The 27,875-nt window shown below is 43.6% G+C and overlaps 2 protein-coding genes across 9 annotated transcripts in view; both read left to right on the top strand.

Moving 5' to 3' along the window:
• The first annotated feature begins 1,553 nt into the window (after nucleotides 1-1,553).
• Nucleotides 1,554-15,815, top strand: LOC111145594 (zinc finger protein 655). Of its 7 annotated transcripts, XM_022500580.1 has the most exons (6): nucleotides 1,554-1,622; nucleotides 2,816-2,958; nucleotides 4,128-4,213; nucleotides 4,612-4,738; nucleotides 13,066-13,170; nucleotides 13,672-15,815. In XM_022500580.1, exons 2-6 carry the CDS (start codon nucleotides 2,823-2,825, stop codon nucleotides 15,063-15,065), a joined length of 1,848 nt encoding a protein of 615 aa, XP_022356288.1. In that variant the 5' UTR covers nucleotides 1,554-1,622; nucleotides 2,816-2,822; the 3' UTR covers nucleotides 15,066-15,815. The 7 variants fall into 7 exon arrangements, with proteins under 7 accessions (XP_022356288.1, XP_022356292.1, XP_022356289.1 ...); XM_022500584.1 differs by lacking the exons at nucleotides 13,066-13,170; nucleotides 13,672-15,815 and adding an exon at nucleotides 5,754-7,664; XM_022500581.1 differs by lacking the exons at nucleotides 4,128-4,213; nucleotides 4,612-4,738.
• Nucleotides 15,816-20,787: 4,972 nt separating this feature from the next.
• LOC111145609 (transmembrane protein 225B) overlaps nucleotides 20,788-27,875 on the top strand; it is a 30,521-nt gene continuing 23,433 nt past the window's right edge. For both annotated transcript variants that reach the window (XM_022500617.1, XM_022500616.1), the window contains exons 1-2: nucleotides 20,788-20,865; nucleotides 21,115-21,273. The gene's annotated coding sequence lies outside the window, so the exon portion shown is untranslated. The remainder of the gene's footprint in view (nucleotides 20,866-21,114; nucleotides 21,274-27,875) is intronic.

The raw sequence follows: 27,875 nt of genomic DNA, 5'->3' as shown, positions 1-27,875 counted from the left end.
ATGCATGTTTTTTCCCCTTGTTTATGAATGTGTATGCCCTTATGTACAGAGACCAATGGTCACTTCTGGTGATTATGAAACAGATTAAACCCTAAATAACAGAATATGTAAAAATCACATGTATGCATTTGGTTTAGGAATGTGCTTTTGTACTTCCACTTGAATAAAGGTGTGTTTGATACTCAGAATCTGTTTCAAAAAGTATCTCAAGGCCTCAACCAGAAGCATTTGGAAATCTTGGAATCACCTTCCTGGCTGTGACTCACTTCCTTCCAGAAACCTAGATCACCCTCTTTCATACTGATACAAAGCTTGCTCTTCCACAGACTTCGGGAACAAAGTCCATTGGAATGTTGAGGATTTTAAGATTTGTTCAGTTAGGATTTTGTTGGCACATAAATAGTTTGAGGTTTCAGTAGAACTAGGCAGAGTGTGTGTGTGTGTGTGTGTGTGTGTGTGTGTGTGTGTGTGTTAAATAAGTAAAACATTTAAAAAAATGAGAAGCCAAAATAATTCTGGAGGACAATTAACTTGCCTCTTTAAACTTGTGATATTTAATCAGTCCAATATAATATGAGTTTGTGTTATTAGTCTTTTAATCTTGAAGATTGAGGAGGGAAGAGATCTAATAGTTGAGGTCTACCAGATTTATCTTCTATCAGTCCACCTACCTACATGCGTATGTATGTATATTCATAGTCAGACCTAATTCTTACAACTCCACAAGGGAACTAGCTCCATTTTACAGAGGAACTGAAGTGTAGAGAGGTTGAAGAATCTGTTAGGGTCACTCAGCAAGTTAATGGCTCAAGTCAGGCCTGACTCCAGGCTTTCCATCGTCATGATGTTGGTGTTAGACACATCCCAGAACCCAGAGAAGTTTTCTTTGATAGCTCTTCATTCCCTGTTATATCCTCAGTGGTTGACTATTACCAGTTTGCAGTTAATCTGAATGCTTCCAGAGCTGTCTGGAGTACTACTAGAGTATTCAAGGTACTCTCCATATCTTTGGGGAGCAAGTCAGAGATCCTGCTCCCTGAAACAGGCTTAGATAATTTTGACAATGACATGCCACAGGTCAGAGCTTCCAAATTCTTGACCTCCTGTCAAGCTATCCCAGCTCCCATCACTATACACATTTCCATTTCTCAGTGGCCAGAATGTGCTCTTTTCCCCTGCTAATTGGAACTTGCTGACTGATGGACATGTATTAGGTTTCCTATCACTTCTGATTAAATTATAGCAGTGAACAGGGTGGGTAATGGGAAAATCAAGTTTGATTACTAGGTTTTTTTTTTTTTTTAAAGATTTTTATTTATTTATTTGTCAGAGAGAGAGAGAGGGAGAGAGAGCGAGCACAGGCAGACAGAAAGGCAGGCAGAGGCAGAGGGAGAAGCAGGCTCCCTGCTGAGCAAGGAGCCCGATGTGGGACTCGATCCTCTCATCCGGGGCCCTCATCCGGGGCCCGCCTTCCGCCCACGGTCGTCGGACTCCGCCTCCGGAAGTGCCACTGAGAAGCGCCGGGCTCCAACCGGTCTAGAGCGACCCCGGAAACCCCGGGGCTGCTCCTAGAGCGAGGGTGTCCGCGACGGGACGGCCGCCTGGCCTGTCCCTCAGCACGGGTGAGTGCCCGGCAGCCGTTCTGGGGTCGCGGTAGGCGTCGCCGTTGGTTTAGGCTCCTGGGAAGGAGGAGGAGGAGCTCCGTTCCGGCCGACGGCGGTTCCCGTCCCCAGGAGCGCTGCAGGGCTGGGGTGCGAGGGCCTGTTTTTCTTCAGTCAGGTTTCACCCTGACGCCCCGCGGACTAGGGCCTCGCCGCCGGGGCTCGGTGACCCTGCTGTGGTGCAAGCTGGGTGTCTGGGCCCCGCCCCGCCCTTCGGGGAGCGAGTCTTCACCTAACAGGGAAGTGGGAGGAGGGCAGCGCCGGGCGAGGCCTTCCGAGGGCTGGGCGCCAGGGCCGTTTCTGAGGGTTGTGGAAGCGGGACGGAGCCCTGTGGCGTCCTTGGATTTGAAGGACACGAGCCAAACTGTTTGAGACGCAGCTCTTCCCTGGATCACTGTCAGGGCCGTGGGAAGCGGCCTGCCCAACTCGTCTGCGTTGCTGAACTGTATGACCAACCCCCCTCCCCCACCAAAGTGGGAATTTTGTCATTAGGCAAGCCCATTTAGTAAATCATAGTGGGCAGGCAGAGTGTTTGCCAAGTAATGCCTCGGGGGCCTGCTTTAAAAAAAAAAAAAGTAATCATAACTAGTATGTTTCTCAGGGTACAGACTTGACCCTTGAAAGAAGTTTGTATATTTCAGATATTTTAAACTTTCTTCAGAAATGTTTATTAAGTTGAGCTTTTTTTTTTTTTTTAAAGATTTTATTTATTCATTTGGTGGACAGAGATCACAAGTAGGCAGAGAGGCAGACAGAGAGAGAGGGGGAAGCAGGCTCCCTGCCGAGCAGAGAGCCCAATGTGGGGCTCTATCCCAGGACCCCTGGATCATGACTGAGCCGAAGGCAGAAGCCTTAAAAGTTGGGCTTTCTTGATTTTTTTTCCCCCTGAAGTACCACAAATGCTGAATAAGTGGAATTTAAAGCTGTCTAATTGGACCATGTGATTTGGCTCTTAAATATTTGAAACTGAATAATTTCCATTTTTTTCTTTTTGTTTTATTTAGGTGGCTAGTCATTATTAACTGTTTCTGTTGAGTATCTGCAGCGTGTGAGATACTTGGCTAAGTCCTGAGGATGTAAAAGGATGGGCTGACTTAGCTTATTACAGTAAATTCTCACAGTCTGACCTGGCAGTGATGGTCCTTGTCCTTCAGAACAGGGATGGAGGAAATACCCGCCCAGGAAGCAGTTGGATCACCAGTTGTCCAGTTTCAGTCTTTGGAGAGCCTGTCTGAGGGTCTGTCCCCAGAGCCTCCGTTCGCACAGGACACCGACATGGAACAGGAGCTCAACGGGGGTAAGGCTGAGAGAGCACTGAAATCCAAGAGAATGGGGATACAGTGGGGCTTCTGGGTCTGGTACGAGAGAGGCCGGGAACTTCTCTAAGAAGATGGCCCCTAGGGGAGGTCTGGAAGGGAGGGACCAATGTGACTCAGTTCAGTCCTCATCTTGGGCTCTTTTAAGGACAGCCTGTCTTTCTTTAATAGGCAGAGTGGTGGTCATTCACTCTGCTTTGGCTTTTTTTTTCATTCATACAACTTTCACTTCATCCTGGTTTCACATCCAGAAAAATTTTTAAGATATGTTGCTTTTGCTGTATCTCACAATCCTTGCCTCGCTTTTACTTCCTCTTAGAGTTAGGGCCCTTCTCTCCCCCTGTTCCCTTCACTTAGTCTTTTCCCTCCTTGATGACTTTGCGAGCTTTGCCACCTGCCATTCTGTTGCAGCTGCAGTGTTTGTGACTAATCTAAATTTGGCCCAAAAAGCAAATTCTTGGGTCGAGCGTAACGCCTGTATGAGTATACACATTTCACATATTGACTCAACAGTAACATCTTTATGTATCATATAAATAGGTTGATGTGTTTTGTACTTCTCGTGTTTTGTAAGAACATTGTTTTAAATTGCTGTGGCCGACTGCATTGCCTGAAATAACTTCAGTGTCAGCAACACCAGTTGAGTGCTGTGGTGTGTAGAGTGCTGTGGGGCGTTGTGGGAGTGTGGAAAAGGTTGTGAGGAAACAGATGACCATTCCTTATTCTTGGGAGCCTTACGCAGTGGTTACAGAGACAGTGTCCATTCACATGAAGGCTTACTAAAATTTACGTAACAGTAAATCAACTAAGTGGTCATTTCTCTGGACAAGTCACTGCAGGTCTTTGTGCTTTGCTTTGCCCATCTGCAAAACAGGTACAGTACTTACCCTCTTGTTAGAGGAATGTCCTGTCATGAGAATGTGGTGAAATACGAGATTTTATAAGAAAATCCTGAATCACAGGCCTAAACATGGGTAAGGAGGTCATGCTGATGTTGAGAAGGAGCAGAGTAGATGCACTCGGTACCTGAGAAACGTGCACTGGTTTTACTAGAATGTTGATGTGAAGAAGGGTCCCGCTGACTCCCTCTTCTGTCAGGGAGCCCTGGGGAAGGGTTGCTCTCACTCTTGGCTCCTCTCTCCTCCCTCAGCTCCACCTGTTCCCCAGGTGCCTGCTCTTCCCCATGAGGGAAGCCCAGGAGACCAGGCAGCTACGCTCCTGACAGCCAGGTACCAGGTGAGCTGAGGAACCCTCTGCTTTTTCCTCAGGGACTGTTGCTACTGATTGAGTGTGGCCCTTCCCTCATCCCATCCATAAACCCTGCCCTGAATTTTTTTCAATAGCAGACCCCAGTTTCGGAATTGACCCTCTTCAGAGACCTGGACTTCACAGAAACCACCTCCCCATGTCCCCACCTCCACCAGTAAACACTTTTCCTTCTCTATCTCTGGTGCTGTGATGGGCGTTTATTAGATATTAAAGGTTATGGAACTTATTCCCTAGTTTCTAGTCTGTTTTCCCTCCTCCCCAACTTTGTTGTACACTGGTCACTCTCTCTGTGTCATCTCCTTCATTTTCTGGCCAATATGCTATAGTGGCCTCATTCCCAGAGCAGCCAGGCTGTGTTATTTCAGGAGTTTGTGACATTCGAGGATGTGGCTGTGCACCTTACTCGAGAGGAATGGGGATGCCTGGACCCTGTTCAGAGGGATCTCTACAGAGAAGTGATGTTAGAGAATTATGGGAACGTGGTCTCACTGGGTAAGGACTTTCTTATTTTTCAGTTTACCTACTAGGATTTCTTTACTTCCTTGTTTCTGAGGAGGTTCGAGGTCTCTGAGAAAGTAGAGTGTGGCTCAGATTCCAGGTGTTAGAACCTCTGAATCCTCCATCTTCAAGGTCATCTCTGGGAGTGGGTTTTCTTGGGGGGGTGGGTTTCAGGAGGATACCTTGTACTCCTTTTCTTTAATTAATGATTCCTGCTTTTATGGGGCATCCGTTTCCTGTTAGAAAAGGGAAACTTGCTTGTGCTTTGCCTAAGTTCTTACCTTCTCTATCTTTTCCTTTTTTATGAGAGGGACCGACCTTAAGGTCTCCCAATCCACAAGTAGACACGTTCCTTCCTGGTAATTCAGTGCCCCTGTATCTGAAAGTTTTCCATTTTCCTTGGAAGAAGAAATCCTTTTTTAAATAAGCTAAAATCCTTGCTGAATGATCCCTCACCTCTTAACATTCCTAAACTCATCTCCAAGAGGCAGAGTTTGAGAGACTTCATTTAAAGACATGACTCACTGCGAGTCTATTTTCAGTGAGTCATCCAGATGGTAGTCCTAAGTAACCTTACCCGGAGCAGCAGAAGTTTCAGCTTTAAACTGAGTCTCTCCTTTGTCATTTGGGTGGTACAGTGGGCTGCCGGGATTGGGCCCCCAGTAGTGCTCTAGAGGGGCATCAGCAGGGCTGTTGGCAGCCCCCTTGATGTGAGCATTGCTCCTTTTCCTTTTTTTTTTTTTTTGCCAGTCTCTGCTTCTGCCTTTTTTTTTTTCCCCCCTAAATTTTTTTTTTTTTTTAATCCCTTTTTTTTTTTCTTTTTTTCTCTCTCTCTCTCTCTTTTTTTTTTTTTTTTTTGGCTTTGCCTATGCTGGTGGCATCCAGGGTGTTCCTTTGTCTCCTTGATTATGCTCAGGGTTAAAGCAGTCTTTTTACCTTTGGGGAGGCAGCCTGCCCACTGGGAAGGTTTTTAGTGTGTTTCCCATTCCTGGCTCTTTGATCTTTATAGGCATACTTCTCCGCCTTCCTACCACCCGGATTCATAGTGTGAATTCCTGCCCGGCCCTGAGTCATACCCAGGCAAGTGCTTTCTCTGGAGAAACACTTGCAGTTCTTTCAGCAGGAATCTCCAAGAGATGGCCCAAGTATCGGCTTCCCATCGATATTGCTCGTCCCCGCTCGGAAACTCCTTTTCCACGATTGTAAGATATCACACTTGATTGATGCTCTCAGGATGCCACCAGCATGTAAAATTGCAGCTCCTCAGATGACCTTTGTTAAATTTCGGAAGGGCCAAGGAGGCCCTCCGTTGCAACCAGATGAATTTTGAACCTGTGTTCTGAGTTCATTCAAAAGCCATGGTCGGTGGTCATCTACTTGTGTTCTGAGAAACCACAAAGTTCAACTCCAGCTCTTCAGTTAGAATCTTTTCATGTTATTTTAGAATGTGGAACATACGCTGTGCACCCCTCTTTTCTGTAGTGAATATGACCTGCCCCTTCTCTGGTCTGACTTTCCTGTGACCCCTGGGCTTTCCTCATGTTGAACACTCTAGTCTTCTCCTTTAAGTCCCTATCTCCCCGTCCCAAGGCCCTGACTTTGTCCCCTTTATTCTTTGTGGTGCTATACAGATTGATGAATTTAAATGACCTTTCCTGATCAAGTGTTCCTTAGCTCTGTCCTTGATGGATGGGAAATGGGAGGGCGAAAGAGTTTAATTTTTTTATTTCAGGGTATCAAATTGAATGTATATTTAACAACTTTGTAAACTGTAAAGTGATGTAATTGTAAACTACTGTTAATTTTATCTAATAATTACATAATTTCCAACAGTTAACCTGTCTACTTTTTGGAGTAAACTAACTTCTTAGCACTTTAAACAGCCTAGTAGCACAGCGTGCTATTAGACTGAATTTTATCCCATTTCCTGTGTCATCTCTGCACAAGTACAGGACACGCATGCACATGCACACGTACTGGCTACAGATGCATACAAGACCTCCCTCCCCTCCCCGCCGTTCACCTTGCTTTTGTGATCAAGTCAGCAGCATCTTTTTAGTAATTATTTTTTACAGTTCTTAGGAAATCATTTTTATATTTTTAGGGTCAGCAAACTCCACCTGAAATGTAAGTTTATACACGTAATTAGCTTAATGTTTGGTGTTGTAAAATACGGGCATTGTAATTCAGTTCCTGACTTAGCAGCCTCACTGTCAAGTTCACATCTTTTTCCCACGGCAGTAGCTCAGTTGTCACAGACATCAGAACTTTGTTCCTTTGGGTAAGTGCTTCTACTATATAGTGGTAAATATACAGAGTATGAACAGCTGAGTAAAAGAATAAAAAAGTAAAAAGTCGTATTTTTCATTACTAAATCTGAAAAGAAGTGTGTTCTGTTGACAGTGAGTGAATTACTGGCTTGAGGGTCATACCCAAAAGGAAGTTTTCTGTGACTTAGGAAAGTGGTCTGGTTTGCATTTCACACAGGGTCAGTGTGGCGGGTGCCTTATTCAATGACATCATTAGAAACATGCCTATCAGAATTCTGGTTGTTAAGTAAGTTAATAAATCAGGAAATGTTTGGCACATACTCTTTGCTTTTGAAAGTTGCTGTCATGAAAACAAAAATGATTTTGTATAGAATGTCTTTTACTGCCATGTCTATTTACTATTTATTGAAGAGCCAGTGTGTTACAAGGTATGATACAGATCTCATTTAATCCTTGCCATAACCCTGTAAGCAGATGTTATTCTATTTTATACCTGAGGAAACTCAGGCTCAAAAGTTAAGTGATCCACTCAGGGTCAGAACTAGGCGTAGGACTCAGATCTGAATCTGAAGCTCATGCTCTTTTTCATTGTTACGCCCCTTAGGACAATTAGCCCAACCACATACAGTGTTCTTTTTTTTTTAAAGATTTATCCATCTGTGTCTTTAGAGAGAGAGAGAGAGAGAGAGAGTGCAGTGGGGAGGGTCAGAGGGAGAGAAAGTCCCAAACAGATTCCGTGCTGAGTGCAGAGACTGACAGAGGGCTTGGTCTCACCACCCTGAGGTCACCGTCCTGAGATCACAACCTGAGTGGAAACTGAGTGGATGCTCAGTTGACTCTGCCACCCAGGGGCCTCACATGCGTTTTTTAAAAGTAGTCTTGTGGCTTTCTACTCTGATTACAATTAGAAAAATCCATCCAATTAGAAAAATTGGACAGATGGGCATTAGGTTGTACAGTTTGGGAGCAGAAAGAACATGCATTCGAGGGGCGCCTGGGTGGCTCAGTTGTTAGATGTCTGCCTTCAGCTCAGGTCATGGTCCCAGGGTCCTGGGATTAAGCCCCACATCGGGCTCCTTGCTCAGCAAGGAGTCTGCTTCTCCCTTTCCCACTCCTCCTTCTTGTGTTCCTGCTCTCACTGTCTCTTGTCAAATAAATAAAAATTTTTAAAAAACAAAACATGCATTGGAGAAGAAATAAAATTGTGTAGGGATACGTTCCATTAAAATAGGTATCTAGGGGCGCCTGGGTGGCTCAGTTGGTTAAACAGCTGCCTTTGGCTAAGGTCATGATCCCAGGGTCATGGGATCCGCTCCGCTTCTGGCTCCCATCTCAGCGGGGAGTTGCTTCTCTTGCTCGCTCTCAAATAAATTTAAAAACAATAGTTATCTACCTAAGAACAATATTACTAAGGAAAGATTTTGTGTACTAAGGATCAAGAAGAAGGGCATAAAGCTTCTAGGTGACTAAAATCTTAGCATAACTGGTATAGGCAACAAACCAAAAAATGAGGTGAATTGTAAATGCCATTTTTTAAAGACCAGAGTGAGTTAAAATAAATCTCATTGGAACACTGTCAAGGTTTAAATTTCAAAAATCAAAAGATTTTAATAAAGGATCAAATAATTTTTATTTATTTATTTATTTTAAAGATTTTATTTATTTGAGAGAGGGGGAATGAAAGAGAGCATGAGAGGTGGGAGGGTCAGAAGAACAGGCTCCCTTCTGAGCAGGGAGCCCAACGCGGGACTGGATCCAGACTCTGGGATCATGACCTGAGCTGAAGGCAATCGCTTAACCAACTGAGCCACCCAGGTGCCTAAGATTAAATAATTTTAGATAGGAAGAATTAATTGCAAATGCGTATTTTGAAGGCATAGAGTTCTGACTTTAAAATTTAGGAAAATTTTCGCATCATCGGCGATGCATTCAGGGCGATGGTAAGAAAACCAGCCTTAATGCTTCCTGTGACCCTTAGAATGTTAGACTGGAAAGAATATAAACTGTGGAATCAGACTTGGGTTCATCTTACATCGAGCAGATTATTTAAACTGGTATTCATTTTCTTCAACTCTGAAACATGAAAAATAATGTCTGCCTTTCTGGGTTTATGCCAAGGATTAAATTTATGCCCAGGATGAAATTAGATTAAATTACATGTGTGTAAGAACCTGGCTTGTGGTAGTTCCTTAAATGTTTTTTTAGAAAGGACTGCAAGTGAAAAGAGCTATAGATCAGATTAAAAAAAAAAAAAATTTCTTTTTAATTTTTAAGTAGGCTCCATGCTCAGCATGGAGCCCAAAGCAGGGCTTGAACTCACAACCTGGGATCAAGACCTGAGCTGAGATCAAGAGTCGGATGCTTAATCAACTGAGCCACCCAGGTGCCCCAGACTAGATTTTTTTTTTTTTAAGATTTTATTTATTTATTTGACAGAGATCACAAGTAGGTAGAGAGGCAGGCGGGGGGGTGGTGGGGTGGTGGGGGTGGGGAAGCAGGCTCCCCGGCGAGCAGAGAGCCCGATTCGGGGCTCGATCCCAGGATGCTGGGATCATGACCTGAGCTGAAGGCAGAGACTTTAACCCACTGAGCCACCCAGGCGCCCCTAGATTTTTTAATATAAACAAATTTCAGGAGTGTATTCAAATTATTTCTTTATAGTGGTATTTCCTCAAATTGAATGTTGCTCATACTTTTGTAAAGGAGTTTGGATTTTTATTTTAAAGAGACTTTCATTTCTTTGACACTATGTGATCTTTTAGTTTGCTTTTAATTAGAACATCCATGACTGCAAATCTGTTGGGTCCTGGCTCTCCGTGTATTACTCTAATAACTATTTCTCTGTCCTCCGGGCGGGGTGGGGGCGGAGAACAAAGGGAGAAGCAGAGCGGGGAGTCTGAGATGGGACTTGATCCCAGGACTCCAGGATCATGATCTGAGCCAAAGGCAGACGCTTAACCAACTGAGCCACTCAGGCACCACTATGTCTTCTTTTTATTTATTTACTTTTTACTCCATTGTCAGTATGTTGATCTTCTGTTGTCTTTCTGTACGTATGTTGGAGGAAGGGACAGATTTCATTCACAACCATTATTTTTTATACTAGCAGATTATGTAAAAGCCAGGTTCTAAAAGACTGGTGTTGAGCCCTAGGTTCACTAGTTGTGATCTTGGGAGAGTTACTTTCTTTTTTTTTTTAGATTTTATTTATTTATTTATTTGTTTATTTATTAGAGAGAGAGAGAGATCACAAGTAGGCAGAGAGGCAGGTGGAGGGAGAGGGGGAAGCAGGTTCCCTACTGAGCAGAGAGCCCGATGTGAGACTTGATCCCAGGACCCTGAGATCATGACCCAAACCGAAGACAGAGGCTTAACCCATTGAGCCACCCAGGTGCTCCAGGGCAAGTTACTTAAATTGTCAGTCTTAGTTTTCTTATTTGTAAAATGGGTACAATGGTGGTTTCCACTTCATGAAGTTAGGATTACTATTAAGTTAGTGAAAATTTATAAAGTTCTTGGTGTGGTACTGTGGATCTACCAAATGTGCAGTAAGTGTTAGCTTAATTATTTTAATGATACTGATGATACAGATTTTTTTTTTAGATTTTATTTATTTATTTGACAGAGACACAGTGGGAGAGGGAACACAAGTAGGGCAAGTGGGAGAGGGAGAAGCAGTCTCCCCGCCAAGCAAGAAGCTTGATATGGACTTGATCCCAAGACCCGGGGATCATGATCTGAGCCAAAGGTGGCCGGCTTAACCAACTGAGCCACCCAGGCGTCCCAAAACTATAGTCTTTTATCTCTAACTGCCTACTAAGTTTTTTTTTCTTATTCCTGACTGCGTTAACTTAAGCACGATCTAAAATCAAATGCTTCTGGGGTGCCTGGGTGGCTCAGTGGGTTAAGCCTCTGCCTTTGGCTCAGATCATGATCTCAGGGTCCTGGGATCAAGCCCTGCATTGGGCTCTCTGCTCAGCAGGGAGCCTGCTTCCCCCTTTCTCTCTGCTTGTCTGCCTACTTGTGATCTCTCTCATAAATAAATAAAATCTTTCAAAAAATAAAATCAGATGCTTCTTTCCACGTGGAGACAGTCTTTTTTGTTGTCTGTAGGTGATGTAGGTGTAGATACAGAATAAATAAGCAAAATTTGCTTCAGTTATCAAATACTTAGAAATACTTTAGCTGGGGCACCTGGGTAGCTCAGTGGGTTAAAGCCTCTGCCTTCGGCTCAGGTCATGATCTCAGGGTCCTGGGATCGAGCCCCACATCGGGTTCTCTGCTCAGCAGGGAGCCTGCTTCCCCCTCTCTCTCTGCCTACTTGTGATCTCTGTCTGTCAAATAAATAAATAAAATCTTAAAAAAAAAATACGTTAGCTGATACCCGAGGTAAAAGTTACAAATTCTGTTATCAGAATTCAAGCAGAATATTTGCTGTTTCAAGCCATGCTAACCTTTTTTTAAAACTTAGCGACTATTTCATTTGGCATGGAGGACCTCAACTAAATAAGCATCCAAAGGGGGGAATAGACTATTAATGCCCAGCAGGAATTCAGAAACACAGTAAATGCCTTTCTTATGTTGTGTTCTGTATCTGCCTGTTCGTAGGCTCTCATATGGAATCCCAAGAGGACAGCTGTTGGTTTGTCATATTTTCCAGGCCCAGTGCCCTTTTAGAAACCAGTTATCTATGATATGTTGACACCAGGACACACAATTGGCACTCAATAAGTAACTCCTTTTTTAATTGTTTTTAATTTTTTTTTTCAGTAAGAAACTCTTAAATAAATAAATCAAAAGAAGATACTAGATGTGTGGTTCCTGCTAGTAAAAGTTTACAAATAAAGTAGGGATGATAATTCCTGAAACCAATTAAATAAAAAATCTATAATCTCCACCGTATAGTGGCATGTCAGGATAAGAGGAACAACTAATAAATTGTGTAGCTATTCAGTAAGTGGAAAGAAAGGCTTTTGAAGTTGATGGGCTTGAGCTAGACCTTGTATGTGTGCTTCTAGAAGACTTCTGGGCTGAAGATGTATAAAAACTGCCCCTTTGATACTCTTGATAGTTCTGTCTCCCTCAGGATCAGACCGCTTTTTGGTTTTGCTTTAAAAAGAGATAAGATCCTAGCAGTCCCGTTACGTGAGCCAAGAAAGGCAATTTTTTTTTTAAAAGATTTTGTTTATTTATTTGACAGAGATCACAAGTAGGCAGAGAGGTAGGCAGAGAGAGAGGAGGAAGCAGGCTCCCCGCTGAGTAGAGAGCCTGATGTGGGGCTCGATCCCAGAACCCTGGGATTGTGACCTGAGCTGAAGGCAGAGGCTTTAACCCACTGAGCCACCCAGGCGCCCCAAGAAAGGCAATTTTTATGTTAAGGTGCACTTTTATTGTATTTGCCTCTCTATATCGTATTATACTTAGTTGTTTATATCTGTGTCTATATACTTTCCATATGGGAGGCGCCTCATAGATGTTTGTTGAATAAAGAAGAGTGTATGCTCCTGATGGGTAAGAATGTGTTTTGTTGTTTTTTGTTTCCTCATGTGCACTGAAGCAAATTGAGATTGGTGACGTTTCTTAAGATTGGTTCTTGGAATATTTATTCAGTCTTCAGTGATTGTGTTGCTGCAGTTTAGCTCACCCCACAATGGGTGTTTTAGTATTGCCTTTCTCCGGTTCAGCAAAGGTATATTTTGATGACCTCCCTTTTGACCGGGTCTAATCCAAAGATTGATCTATAGGCAATAGCTGAAGAAGATCACTTCTGTGAAGACAGGTACACACTCATGCACCAATTCCCTTGTCTGAGTAATGTTTAAATAAATACTTCTCCCAAAGTCATCAACTTGCCCCATAACACACCTCTTTCTGGAGCACAAGTAGGAGCTCCTTGTAGAGGATCTTTGCCCTTCTCACTCTCCAGGACTTCTCTAATGTCTTCTAAGAATTTACTTTCTTTCTCCATTAACCATTAGTTAAGAGAAAAAGTGGCTTTGTGTAGTGTCTGGGGGATAAATCGCCACATCCCATTTCCTTCTCTGTGAGCAGGATTTCCACTTTCCAAGCCTGATGGGATCTCCCTGCGGGAACAAGATCTACAGGTCTTTGATCTGGAAACTAAGAATAGAGAAGTCTTAAGAGATGACTGCTCAGGTGAGTAAGGTAGAATCAATCAGATGGAATTAGTAGGGAAGTAAGATTCAAATTGTTGAGCCAAACTGTAGCTGCTTTGGCAGTCAGAATGAAGAGCTCGGTCTCTACACTAGATGGCAAGCTCCTTTGTTTTCCCTTCATTTTGATGAATTCTTTGCATTTATTTTATCCCTTTTCACCCACAAGTTGTACTGGGTCCCTATAAATCTTTTGAATTACTTCCCTGTTACCTGCTTTGAACCATCTTAATTGGTTACCTTCTGTGCCAAAAACGTCCTCTGTTTTACCACACCCTGAACCGTTTGTATGTTAACCTCATTGCTCCTGTTCATGCCCTTACATCTGCTGTTCAGATTTTGTGCCTCTGCTTCAGAGTAAATAAACTCTCATTTTAGTAAATTCTAGATTATTTAGTTTTCTCTCCTCTCTGAGGTTCCCCCCCACCTCCGCAAGCACAGGGTACAGATTACATTTGCATTTTCTATTTATATATTGAATCAGATGGAGAGACCAGAGAAGAGAACAAGCTGTTGATTCCTAAGCAGGAAATTTTGGAAGAAGTACATTCGTATAAAGTGAGAGTAGGAAGACTCAAAAAGGATATTGCCCAAGTTCCTGGGACTAGAGAAGTGTCTAAACCTGAGGACAGATTAGAAAGGCTTCAGGAAATCCTAAGGAAATTTCTCTTCCTGGAGAGAGAGTTTAGGCAAATAACAATCAGCAAGAAAGCCTTCACCAGTGACAACAGTGAATGTAATGAACCTGAGAAAAGCTTCAGTTTGGACTCTACCCTTGATACAGATCAGAGAGTTCTTAGAATTCAGAATATTGATGATACTGATAAGTATGACATGGGGGTGAACCAGAATTCAGCTGCTGGGAAACAAGAACAAATAAATCTCATACAGGATGTTCAGAGTAGTGAATATAAGGAAAGCTTAATGGATCTCTCCCACCTTAGTAAATGTGACAGCATTCCTGCCACTGAGAAATCCTATAAATGTGATGCATGTGAGAAGGTCTTCCATCAGAGCTCTGCCCTTTCTAGACATCAGAGAATTCATACTAGAGAGAAACCCTACAAGTGTAAAGAATGTGAAAAATCTTTCAGTCAGAGTTCAAGTCTTAGTCGACATAAAAGAATACACACTAGAGAAAAACCCTATAAATGTGAAGCATCTGATAAATCCTGTGAAGCATCTGATAAGTCCTGTAGTCAGAGCTCCGACATAACTCCACATAAGAGGATTCACACTAGAGCAAAGTCTTATAAATGTAGTAATTGTGAAAGAGTTTTCAGTCGTAGTGTACATCTTACTCAGCATCAGAAGGTTCACAGAGAGATGCCCTGTAAGTGTACTGTATGTGGCAGTGACTTCCACCATACCTCATACCTTGCCGAACATCAGAAAGTCCACTGTGAAGAGAAAGCCTATGAATACAGTGATTGTGGGTTGACCTTTGTTAAACATCAAGGAATTCATCTCAGAGAAAAGCCCTATACGTGTAATGAATGTGGCAAAGACTTCAGACTGAATTCCCATCTTATTCAGCATCAAAGAATTCACACAGGAGAGAAACGACATGAATGTAACGAATGTGGAAAAGCTTTCGGTCAAACTTCATGCCTTATTCAGCATCACAAAATCCACGGGCGAGAGAAATCCTATGAGTGTAATGAATATGAGGAAAGTTTCAATCACAGCTCAGATCTTGTTCTTCAGCAGGAAGTCCTCACCAGAGAAAAAGCCTTTGATTGTGATGTATGGGAAAAGAACCTCGGTCAGAGAGCACACCTCATTCAACATCAAAGAATTCATACCAAAGAGAAACCTTACGAATGTGATGAACGTGGAGAGACCTTTAGTCAAATTCAGGCCTCCTTCAACATCTGAGAGGTTATACCAGGGAGAAAGCATATATGTACTGAAGGTGGTGAAGCCTTCAGTCACAGCTCAACCTTTATTTAGCATCGGAGAATCGACACCAGAGAGAAACCCTCTGAATGTGACGAATGTAGGAAGACTATTTGCCAGTGTTAAACTTCATCGACATCTGCAAACCCATACCAATGAGAAAATCTACGAATATATTGAATGTGGTAAATGCTTCATGCCATTTTCATACCTTAGTCACCATTGGAGAATTCTTAACTGGAATAAAATTCCATCACCATAATAAATGTGAAATAGCCTTCAAAGTAACTACCTTGCTCAGCATCAAATTCATTCCATGCAGGAAGCCTATGAATGTAATAAATACGTATGCACATGGGAGGATTCAGTCATATTCTACCCCTTACTCAACGCTAAAGAATCCATGCCCAGGAGAAGCCATTCAAGTGTAGCAAAGGTGACAGATCTTCCAGTAGGAGTTAAAGTCTTTTTCATCATTAGAATCTCCACACCAGATCACAATCTGCTAATAATGCAAATGGAAAAAATGTACTTCTACATTTCAGGCTTTACTCAACATCAAAATATTGGAGAGAAAATTTTATATAAAGTTGTTAATATATAGCCCTGATCTTTCTCATTGCAGAAGAAGATAGTCTGAAGAGTGACTTGATGCAATGCAGTGCTGATTCCTCATGGCATTCTTTTATTTAATAGGTGGTGTAAGTAGGTATATAAAATATATGGAACTCATTTAAACTATTTTTTAAAATATGGCCTACGAACATTTTTTTTTCCTGCAATTTGGTTCCCGTTACAGCTTCTCTAAGATATTGTTAATATACCAATGTAAAGACATAATTAACTTCTGGAAAGTAGCTCATTTAGCTGTTTCTGCTGTTCTCAGCCCAAGTTCTCTCCAAAACAGACTCTTAGGTCTGCTGTTTCCTGAGCATCCTACTCTCCTGTTCCTTTCCAGGCACAACACTTGGATTCCTGTTAATTTCTCCATTTTCTTAGTACCGTCAAATGATGGTTTTCTAGTTTTAAGCATCTCACCAGCAGGTATGCCGTCCCTACTTGATGTTCGTGTTCTGGTGTCTTTTTTCCTAAAGTAAAGCATCTACCTTTAAAAAGAATTGGAATTCCGCATCCTGTCCATCCATGCGTTTGAAGGATTCCATCTCTGCTCTGTTTGTGGCAGGCAGCTACACATTTTCAAATGACACCCAAGTTCTTAGCTGCCTTGTCTGCATCCACAGCCCTCTAAAAGAGATAAGGACATCAGGGAACCAACAAGACTCCTGGTGGTCTAGCTACATTCATTCAGCACCTATTCTGCATGTCAAGGTTTAGAATTATTTTATATACTTCTGTTGAAGTCCAGCAAAATGCTCAGGTCTGCTTTTGATAGGGGCCAAATAAAAGAACATACACAGAAAAGTCAGAGAACTTCATAAGGGAATGCAGCTTTTCAAAAAAGATACTGCTGTTCTTCTTTAATCTCTCTGGAGAGAGAATTTCAAGAGTGGCAGGTATTCCTGATACAATTTTAACCACTACGATTGCTTCTTCATCTGTTTGGATTTTTGCCCCCCTCTCCCATCAGTCCAGGACAGTATTTGAAGTGTGGGGGCTTTGTGTATAATTGTTTATTCATCATCACATTTTCTGTATTTTATGAGTCTGCAGGCCAAGAACTTGGTTTTTTGATTGATAAAAGTGATTACAGATGTCAGGATGTCCAGAGTTCAGGGTCTCTGTCAACAACTCGCCAAGAATTCATGATTGTTTAGATGATGTTAGAGCATTTTATTATATTTTTCCATCTCAAGTTTCATAACATTTTGTGAATAAGATGTCACTTAAAAGTCTTACTGTCATTCCAGCAAGTGAGGCCTTCGTAGTTCAGATGTTACAATATTTACTAGGGATCCTCAACAAATATATAACAATTTATTGCTTATTCTATAATCCTCTTATGGCTAAGCTCTAAGATAGTTCTACCACCATATTTTGCCTCTTAGCCGTCAGCAAGCATAGAATCTTATCAGGGCAAAGTAGAGATCTAAATGAATTGATTTAAATGTAAAAGCAAATGAAAAATGCATGTTTTTTCCCCTTGTTTATGAATGTGTATGCCCTTATGTACAGAGACCAATGGTCACTTCTGGTGATTATGAAACAGATTAAACCCTAAATAACAGAATATGTAAAAATCACATGTATGCATTTGGTTTAGGAATGTGCTTTTGTACTTCCACTTGAATAAAGGTGTGTTTGATACTCAGAATCTGTTTCAAAAAGTATCTCAAGGCCTCAACCAGAAGCATTTGGAAATCTTGGAATCACCTTCCTGGCTGTGACTCACTTCCTTCCAGAAACCTAGATCACCCTCTTTCATACTGATACAAAGCTTGCTCTTCCACAGACTTCGGGAACAAAGTCCATTGGAATGTTGAGGATTTTAAGATTTGTTCAGTTAGGATTTTGTTGGCACATAAATAGTTTGAGGTTTCAGTAGAACTAGGCAGAGTGTGTGTGTGTGTGTGTGTGTGTGTGTGTGTGTGTGTGTGTTAAATAAGTAAAACATTTAAAAAAATGAGAAGCCAAAATAATTCTGGAGGACAATTAACTTGCCTCTTTAAACTTGTGATATTTAATCAGTCCAATATAATATGAGTTTGTGTTATTAGTCTTTTAATCTTGAAGATTGAGGAGGGAAGAGATCTAATAGTTGAGGTCTACCAGATTTATCTTCTATCAGTCCACCTACCTACATGCGTATGTATGTATATTCATAGTCAGACCTAATTCTTACAACTCCACAAGGGAACTAGCTCCATTTTACAGAGGAACTGAAGTGTAGAGAGGTTGAAGAATCTGTTAGGGTCACTCAGCAAGTTAATGGCTCAAGTCAGGCCTGACTCCAGGCTTTCCATCGTCATGATGTTGGTGTTAGACACATCCCAGAACCCAGAGAAGTTTTCTTTGATAGCTCTTCATTCCCTGTTATATCCTCAGTGGTTGACTATTACCAGTTTGCAGTTAATCTGAATGCTTCCAGAGCTGTCTGGAGTACTACTAGAGTATTCAAGGTACTCTCCATATCTTTGGGGAGCAAGTCAGAGATCCTGCTCCCTGAAACAGGCTTAGATAATTTTGACAATGACATGCCACAGGTCAGAGCTTCCAAATTCTTGACCTCCTGTCAAGCTATCCCAGCTCCCATCACTATACACATTTCCATTTCTCAGTGGCCAGAATGTGCTCTTTTCCCCTGCTAATTGGAACTTGCTGACTGATGGACATGTATTAGGTTTCCTATCACTTCTGATTAAATTATAGCAGTGAACAGGGTGGGTAATGGGAAAATCAAGTTTGATTACTAGGTTTTTTTTTTTTTTTAAAGATTTTTATTTATTTATTTGTCAGAGAGAGAGAGAGGGAGAGAGAGCGAGCACAGGCAGACAGAAAGGCAGGCAGAGGCAGAGGGAGAAGCAGGCTCCCTGCTGAGCAAGGAGCCCGATGTGGGACTCGATCCCAGGACGCTGGGATCATGACCTGAGCCGAAGGCAGCTGCTTAACCAACTGAGCCACCCAGGCGTCCCGATTACTAGGTTTTTTACTTGAGCAGAGAGTGGATAGATGTAGACTGGAGAGATGGGGACCACTGGAAGAGGAGCAGGGGGAGTATTTCAGGCAAAAGAGCATGTCAGAAGGCCTCCAGATGAAAGAGTTTGGCATCTTCAATGTAGTAAGCTCTCTGGAGGAATGGCTCACCCTAGGAAGTAGTGGGCAACTGAGGAAATGTAAGAATGAAGTTCAAAGGTGGCCCCTTGGGTGTCATAACCGCAAAGCACAACGGGATTCCCACATCTGAAAGTGTGACCTCATCTATCCTTTCATTCATAGTAATACAGTTGCCAGATGCTGTGTGATATTCAGTGCTAACCTGTGGGCACAGTTAAACCATCTACTAAGTAATGAAGACAACATTAGTCACAGCAATGGCTTGAAAATTGGACATACCTGTGTTTCAACTTTGCTGTTTACTAGCTGTGTGACTTTGGACATTTTAGCCTCTGGTTTCCTTGTCCATGTGATGATTAATAATAGCATGAAAATTAAACCAAGTAATGGAAAAGGTACTGGTCATGTATTAAGTGCCAAAGAATTACAAATATAAACATCACTATAAAAACCAGTGAGAATGTAAGTGTTTAGCATGAAGTCTAAAAAAGAGCGAATTAAAGAGCAAGCATTTAGCAGTGCAGGACTAGCATTGTCCAGGGAGGGATACCCTGGGTTTGGAGAACTTAAATATGGGTTGAGAGGTCATCAGGAATCCTAGACTGGTAGGAACTGCCTCCCCATAGGCGCTCCTTACTGGAGTTAGCAAACCTTGACATCTCTTTTCGCTAAGATTTGTACCCTTTGGGATCACATCTTACACTCCCTTCAAAATATGAGTGCATGAATGAACCAGTGTTTAATCCGAGACTGGAAGGATGATTTCAAACAGGTAGTGCACTGTACAAGTCAATGAGAAAATAAATACTGGAATTTTTCATTTTGCTGATGCATCTTGTTCACACTCTTCACTTTTATTTTTTTAAGATTTTATTTATTTGGCAGAAATGCAGCGAGAGAGGGAACACAAGCAGGGGGAGTGGAGAGGGAAAAAGGATTTCTGCTGAGCAGGGAGCCTGATGTGGGGCTCCATGCAGGGCTCATCCCAGGACCTTGGGATCACGATGGGAGCTGAAGGCAGTCGCTTAACAACTGAGTCAACCAGGCACCCCCACACTCTTCACTTTTAGAAAATGGTTGACCTCATATTTGTAATCCATTCATGTTTATAAATTTACAACTTGGGCATAATGCCAGTGTCTGTCTTTTTTCCCCCACACCTGCTCCAATTACAAATCTCCACCCAGTCTAGCCTTTGTCCTTCCCCAGACTCTGGTTTGAACTGGCCAGGGGTCTAAAGGCCGCCTTTACTTACTGAGTCTGCAGTTTGATGCACCTAAAATTGTGAAAAAGTACGAACTTCATGGGATTGTTGTGAAAATTAATGAGACGCCATTTTACTCCATAAGTGGTAACTGCTGTTTCTGAGTTTAGCAGGAAATATCCCTATCAGGAACAATTCATTTCCCTAACATTTTTCCTGCATCAACGTATCAAATATACCTCTGGCAAACTTACCTAGGCACAGTAGGGTGTTTGAAATCTTGATCCTATTTCTGAGGCTTTTCTTCCTCTTTTAGCCCATGGATACCAATATGTTATACCTGCTTACTTACATACTCCAGGCCCAGTTAGGGGGTACTGGAGTAGTGTAGGGGTTGAAGCGACATAGGGAGAGGACAGGCTGGATTGCGGGTATAGATAAGGGATTTCCTCCCAGCAGGGTCATCCCGCCTTGTGATTTGGAAGAAGGGAGGTGGGAATGGGTGGTAAAACCGCAGGGGTCAAGGGAGTAGGCGAATGGGGGCGCATACAGGACAGTAGGGGTGAGAAAGAAGTAACCAATTTAGATCCTAGGTCCACATGGGTGATGAAGGGCAAATAGGGAAATCTAGCCCCATCTCCCTCAATGCCTCCTTGGGGCGGGAAAGAGACGCGATCCCAAGCCGGTCTGGGCCAAGCTCCCCCTCAGCGGCTCCTGAGAACTCGCGATCGAGAGGAGACCTCCGAGCTGCCTAGACGGGACCCGGAAGTGCGCACGGGGGAGCCCGAGTTTCCAGTCGTGCCGGCGGACCGTGGTCGACGCTGCTGCGGAGCGGTTGCGCCAGTGAGTATCGAGGTCCGGGACCGGGAGCTGCCGGCCAGCGCTGTCGCTAGGGGAGAAGCATGGTCCTGCGGCAGGGGTGGGGCTCGGGCCGAGGGGACCCAGGTGGCGTGGGGTGGGGCCTCAGGCCGGACCGCGCCCCCGGCTCCCGGGCCCAGCCTGCCAGCGGGGAGATAAGTGGGACCCTCTTCTGGAAAAGCTTCACTTGCCGGTTCCCCTACATCTGCCCTCTTCTCCCTCCCTTTCCCGCAGTGACTGCCCGTCCGTTGTGCCGCGCTCTAAAGAAATTTTAGAGGTCTTGTGTTTGGAGCAGCACCGGGGATTGGATCCAGCCCATGGAGAAGCTGCCTGAGCAGATAACCCCGGAGTCCCTGTACCCATCCTCCCAGCAGGAGCCCCGAAAGAGCAAGGGTGAGGAGCTGACCTAGCTGGCTTTCTTTGTCTAAACTTTGTCCTTCCAGCCGCGGCCTCGGATCAGATGGACACGATTAACTTTACACTTAGAATTGGCCTGGTGGAAAACTACTCCCCCCACCCCTTTTTTTTTAACCTCAGGGCTCTATTACCTGTAAATAAAGCCTTTAACCAAAGTTTCCTCTCTTGACTGTGTGGAGCAGACCTGCCTCAGCAGTACTATCCTAGCACTAAGTCTTGGAGGATCTGTCATTCCAGCACCTGCCAACTTGCTTGGCTTTTGGAGCAGCTCAGGAAATGTGTGAATAAATGAATGAATGAACTCAGCCGAGTATGTCCCATACCTGAAGTACCAGGAAAAGAGCGGGCTTCTCCGCTCATCCTACCCAAGCTCTCCTTCATCCTTAGGGAAGATACATTTACTACCTGAGGTGTAAACTCCAAGAGGGTGCTTTGCCTGTGGAGTACAGTAGATAAGCTGCCACCTGCTGATGGAAAATGAGGTTAAGCTATTAGTATCAACATTTTTTCCCTGAGTATCAACATTTTTATTTCAATCTGCCATCCATCCCACCATTAAGTAGTATATGTCTAGCCATTAAAAAAAAGATTATTAAAATGGGTAACAAAGACTTAGATAAAGACTCTGAGATGGCTTATTTTTGGGGAGATTTTCTTTTACACATTTATTTGTAAGAACTACGTTTTCAGACTAATTTGTTAACTTGACAGGTATTGATTGAGCTCTTAGTATGAGGTGTTGGGACGAAGTTGGAAGAAAACCAAACCCCTACTCACCCGCAAACTTGAGTTGGAATAGTTATCTGTAAGAGGCTTTGGGACAATAAACTGTAGAAGTTTGCAAGAGGAGATCCCCGTAGACTGGTTTTTGGCCCTGGAAGTCTTAGAAAGTCAGAAGTCTCACCTTGAAAGAATTTAGAGTAAGAAAGGTATGAAGTTGGCGTTTCTCTTTTAAGTAGTATACTATTGTTGTATTTATTTATTTATTTAGAGCAAGTGAGCGAGCGGAGGAGCAGAGGGAGAGGGAAAGAATCCTAAGCAGGCTCCATGCCCAGCATAGAACCCGACATGGGGCTCGATCTCACGACCCTGAGATCGTGACTTGAACTGAGATCAAGAGTCGGACACTTATCTGACTGAGCCACCCAGGCGTTCCAGAAAGGAGTCAAGTTTTTTTTTTTTTTTTTCCTAAAGATTTTTTAAAAATTTATTTATTTGACAGAGATCACAAGCAGGCAGAGAGGCAGGCAGAGAGAGGAGGAAGCAGGCTCCCCACTGAGCAGAGAGCCAGATGTGGGGCCAGTCCCAGGACCCCAAGACCATGAGCTGAGCTGAAGGCAGAGGCTTTAACCCACTGAGCCACCCAGGAGCCCCGAAAGGAGTCAAGTTTTAAATGAGAGGGGATAGATGCTTACCATAGGCTCTCTTCTAAAATACTCATTTACCTTCTAAAATACTCATTTACTCATGTTGGTTCACAGTACCCACTGCATTCAGTCCATACTCCATAACCTGGCATCCAGGGTCCTCTGCAGTGTGGCCTCAACCTACCTTGAAATCTTTCCTGTGTGTTCCCCAAAACAAACCCAGCAAGACTGGTGTGTCTGCACAAAGTAATGCCACAGACCCTGCACTCTCCACCATTGTGCCTTTGTGTCCTTTTTCTCATGTGCATTGCTGTCCCCTACATTCTCTGCCTACCCAAACGCCACATATCCCAGCGTCCCATGCACGGCAGCCTCCTCCATGAAGTTTATGAAACAGACTTGGGCTGTGAGGAAGGAAACAAACAGATGCAAGAGACGTTTACATGAAAACCCAAGGACCTGATGGTTGATTGAGCATTAGGGAGGAATTGGGTACAATCGCCCTCGTTCCCATCACTGTCATACGCCTTAAAAAAAATTATCACTAGTTGCTTTTGCTTTTATAACGCAGGGCACTGCTTCTGCTCCTTCAGAATTGATCAAAGCCATGTTGCCAGTGGCTTAGCTAATGAATCCACTGGACACCTTTTTTCAGCTTTAATTTTTTGGCGCCTTATAACTATTTTTTTGTTGATGTGATCGCTGTTCCTTGCACATCGTGTTCTTTGGTGTTGGAAGTACTCGTGTTCTTTGGTGTTGGAAGTACTCTTCTCTTTTCTTCTGGTCTTGCCTTCTCGGGCCTTCCCCACTCCTGTTTCTCCATCTGTTTTTAAAACATTGGTTTTTCCCCAAGACTGTTCTTAGCCCTCTTTTTTTCACTCCTGTGGGTGATCCTATCCCCTTTCAGGACCTCTCTTAACTGCTTTCTTCTGCTCTTGCTGCCAGCTGGTTCCTGAATACTAGATGTTCATGGGTGTGCTTCGGAGCTCCTTGTTTTCTGCCAGGCCCTCACCTCCCTACCTTCCAGTGACTACCTTGGTTAATTTTAGTAACTGGTTTTCCCAAGCTGGAAAATTTGGAGTTGTACTCTACTATTCTCCTTCCCTCCATATTCAGTCAGCCACTGCCAAATCCTGTCAGTTTTTCTTCAGAAAGGTCTGATTCTGTTGCCTGTGACTGCCATTTCCTCACTTTAGACCCATTCTAGTTTTCTTGGAGCATTGACACATCCCTGTGCTATTGGCCATGTTTCCTACTCTAGGCTGTCCTCCATCTGCTGCCAGAATGAATTTCCCTGGAAACAAATTTGATCAAGTCAGTCTCTGTCCAAAGCCCTGGGTGTGGCATATATGCTTCTTCATATCTGGCTCTACCCTTTTCCTATTTTCCTTTTTTCCTTCCTTCCTTTCTTCCTCTCTTGAGAGAAAGAGAAAACACGAGTGGGGGGGGCAGCATCCTAAGCAGACTCTGTGCTCAGCGAATAGCCCAGTGTGGGCTTGATCTCATGACCCCAGGATCATGACCTGAGCCGAAATCGAGTCAGACACCCAACTGATTGAGCCTCCCAGGCACCCCGTCTGGTTCTCCTCTATTTTTCTGCTGTATCTCTGGCTTCCTGCCCACATGGGCCATATATTTCACTCACATGGAGGTTTTCTTTTCTTTTTTTTTTTTTTTTAAATATTCCTTAAACTTAGTGTTCCCCTCCATGTTGCTGAGCCTTCACAGATGCTGTTACTTTTGCCTGGAATATTCTTCATCTTGTTGATCCTGATCATAGTTCAAGATCCAGGTCAACGTCATTCTTTGAGGCTGCCATCTCCAGTTCACCTAGGTAGGGGTTGTCCTTCCTGATTGTGCTTTGAAGCACCTTTATAAGCCCTCTACTGGTATCTTGCATATAGTAGGTGGGATGTACGTTGGCTGATTGGCTAAATCAAACAGGGAGTATATTCATTTCCTAGGGCTTCCGTAACGAATTACCACAACTTCATGGCTTCATACAGCAGAACTGTATTCTCTTGCAGTTTTGCAAACTAGAAGTCCACGAAGGCTGTGCTGCCTCAGAAGGCTCTAGGGTAGAATCCCTCCTTGGCTGTTCCCAGCTTCTGGTGGTCCCCAGCAATCCTTGCTGCTTCTTCGCTTAAGGCCGCCTCACTTGTCCCATGGCTTTCTTTCCTGTGTGTTTCCATGTCTGAATCTTCCTCTCGTTTCTCTTATATGGATGGTAGTCATTGGATTTAGGGCCTACCCGAATCCATTCTGACCTCGTCTTAACTCTGCAAAGACTCTGCTTCCAAATAAGGTCATATTTGAGGTTCCAGGTGGACATGAATCAGTGGGGGGCGGGGCAGGGAAACGGCACTGTTGGACCCAGTACAATAAGTAATGCTCATTTCTTCTGCTGTTAGAAGTAAATATACTTGGGATCCCACAGCTTTGTAGTTAGGGTTAGAAGAACTACTTTCCCCCCTTCCCTTTAAATTAGAAGATCAGTGAAGAAATTCTTTTTTTTTTTAAAACTTCATCCACAGGGACACATTTGATTTGTTTATTTCAGGGGACAACTGCTCTCTTCTTGGGCTTCTCGAGGTCTGTCTCAGTCTGGCCACTGTCTGCTGAAGCATTCCAGAAGGTCCTACTCTCTACCAGGGTTCGAATTCAAGTTTTTGATATTTTTTCTGTAAGTGGCTCTGACCCATGAGGAGATACATCTCTCTGAATTGTTTGCGCCTCAGTCCTGAAGATGTTTTACAAATGGTCTGTTTGGGCCCCTCAGTGACTTAACGATTCTTCTCTGGATTGCTGGGAGATAAACAGGAGCATTTTTTTAGTTTTGTTTTTTTGAAGATTTTATTTATTTGAGAGAGAGAGAGAGATAGCAAGAGAGATCATGAGTGGGGAGGAGAGGAAGCAGGCTCCCCGATGAGCAGAGAGCTTGATGTGGGTCCAGATTCTGGGATGCGGAGATCATGACCTGAGCCATAGGTAGATGCTTAACCAACTGAGCCATTCAGGTGCCCTAATTAGGAGCATTTTGAAGCGCCAAACTGTGTGCAGGGTTCTTTACATAGTACTGGGCTGGAGACAAAGAAATGGAAGACATCATTTTTTTTTTTTTTTTTATATTTTATTTATTCATTTGACAGAGATCACAAGTAGGCAGAGAGGCAGGCAGAGAGAGAGGAAGGGAAGCAGGTTCCCTACTGAACAGAGAGCCTGACGTGGGGCTCAATCTCAGGACCCTGAGATTATGACTTGAGCTGAAGGCAGAGGCTTTAACCCACTGAGCCACCCAGGCACCCCTGGAAGACATTTTTATTTTATTATTATTATTTTTAAAGATTTTATTTATTTATTTGACAGAGATCACAAGCAGGCAGAGGCAGGCAGAGAGAGAGGGGGAAGCAGGCTCCCCACGTAGCAGAGTCCAATGCGGGGCTTAATCCCAGGACCCCGGGACCATGACCTGAGCCGAAGGCAGAGGCCTCAACCCACTGAGCTACCCAGGTGCCCTGGAAGACACCTTTTAATCTAGAGATACTTTCAATATAAATTGAAGGGAACACACACAACTAAAAATACTTCCAAGGAGAGGCCCCAAGACGATGTGGTTAAATTCTATGAAGGAGGCAGAAAGCAAATGCTTTAGAGATTGAAGGGCGAGCTCACTTCCAGGTGGGATTAGAGTAGGGTTAGGTTTCAGGAAGGAGGTTGCCTTTGAGCTGGGGTCTGGAAGGTTGAATAGGTTTTTGATAGGTGGAGGAAAAGGATGTGGGAGGGGATATGCATGGCCAGGAAACTGTTCACATTGATTGGAGCATAGAGGAGATGTGACAGACGGTGAGTTTGTGAGACAGAGTAGAGTAAGACTGTGGGAAAGGAATGCCAGGCCAAGGAGCTTAGCATTTGTTTGGTAGATATTGAAGTATGTTATGTCGGCTTTTCTTTTGTTTTCTTTTCTTTTCTAAAGATTGTATTTACTTATTTGACAGACAGAGATCACAAGTAGGCAGAGAGGCAGGCAGAGAGAGAGGAGGGAGCAGGATCCCTGCTGAGCAGAGAGCCCAATATGGGGCTCGATCCCAGGACCCTGAGATCATGACCTGAGCCGAAGGCAGAGGCTTTAACCCACTGAGCCACCCAAGCGACCCTATGTCAGCTTTTCTTAATAGGCGGCTAGCCAGTGAGCTTTGTATATCAAGGGAGAGAATCTGATTTGTTGAGTGTGGTACGGGAGGTGAGAGGTGATTAGGATCTGACTTAGGCCGTTACTAGTGATAATAGGAGGATAGGGACAAAAACCAAGGAATGTATTGTAGGTAGAAACAGTAGTACTTATTTACCGAGGGGATGTGGGGCAGGAAAGGGAGTTACTGCTCGTTGTCACCTGTTCCCTTTTTATTTTGAAAACGCTAGAGGAGAGTTGCAAAGAACAATATAACAAATACTCATACACCAGAGGGAGGAGCACGTTTGAGACATACTGATCTCAAGAGACTTAGGGTATGAGAGCCACGTAGAAATGTCTTTTTAGATTATTGGAGATGCTGTCGCCTGTCATAAATATCCCCCATTTCGGGAGAAGGGGACACAATCCCTCCAGCTACTCAACCCAGAGAGAAAACTTTGTTCTTCTGTATTCATACCCATCAGTCAGTAATCCTGTCCATACCATCATCACTACTTTTTTCCAGAATCCTAGCACTTCTTACCACCTTCTCTGCCACCATCTTGGTCCAGGGTGCCATCATCCCTCATCTGGATTATGGCAGTGGCTTCCTGGCTGGTTGTCCTGTCTCTGCTTTTGCCTCCCTACCATCTCTTCCCAACATAGCCGGCAGCGTGATCCTGTTAAAATGTCAGGTCGTGTCTTCCTTTGGTCACAAGCCTCCCAAGGCTTCCTGTCTCACCCAATAAAAGGACACCTCTTAAAATAGCCTATCGGGTCCTATGTTCTGTGATTCCTTTCTATGTCTCTGACCTCATTTCTCACTACTCTTCCCCATGCTCATTGCGTTCTAGTCATACTTGACTCCTTGAAGACCCCAGTCCTTTGAACTTGCTGTTTCTTCCATGTGTAATGCTCTTTTCCAGAAACCCTTAGCTCCTTCAAGTCTTTGCTTCAGTGTCATTTTCTTAGTCCTCCTTTGACTGTGGGGTGTAAAATTACAACCCTTCTGCCCACTCCCTCCCTCTGGCTCTCTATTC

Source organism: Enhydra lutris, unplaced genomic scaffold (assembly GCF_002288905.1).
Source record: "Enhydra lutris kenyoni isolate GAN:26980312 unplaced genomic scaffold, ASM228890v2 scaffoldscaffold13, whole genome shotgun sequence".
Taxonomy (NCBI): Eukaryota; Metazoa; Chordata; class Mammalia; order Carnivora; family Mustelidae; genus Enhydra; species Enhydra lutris.
Note: the sequence above shows the minus strand (reverse complement) of the source record. Positions and strands in the feature narration are given on the sequence as shown.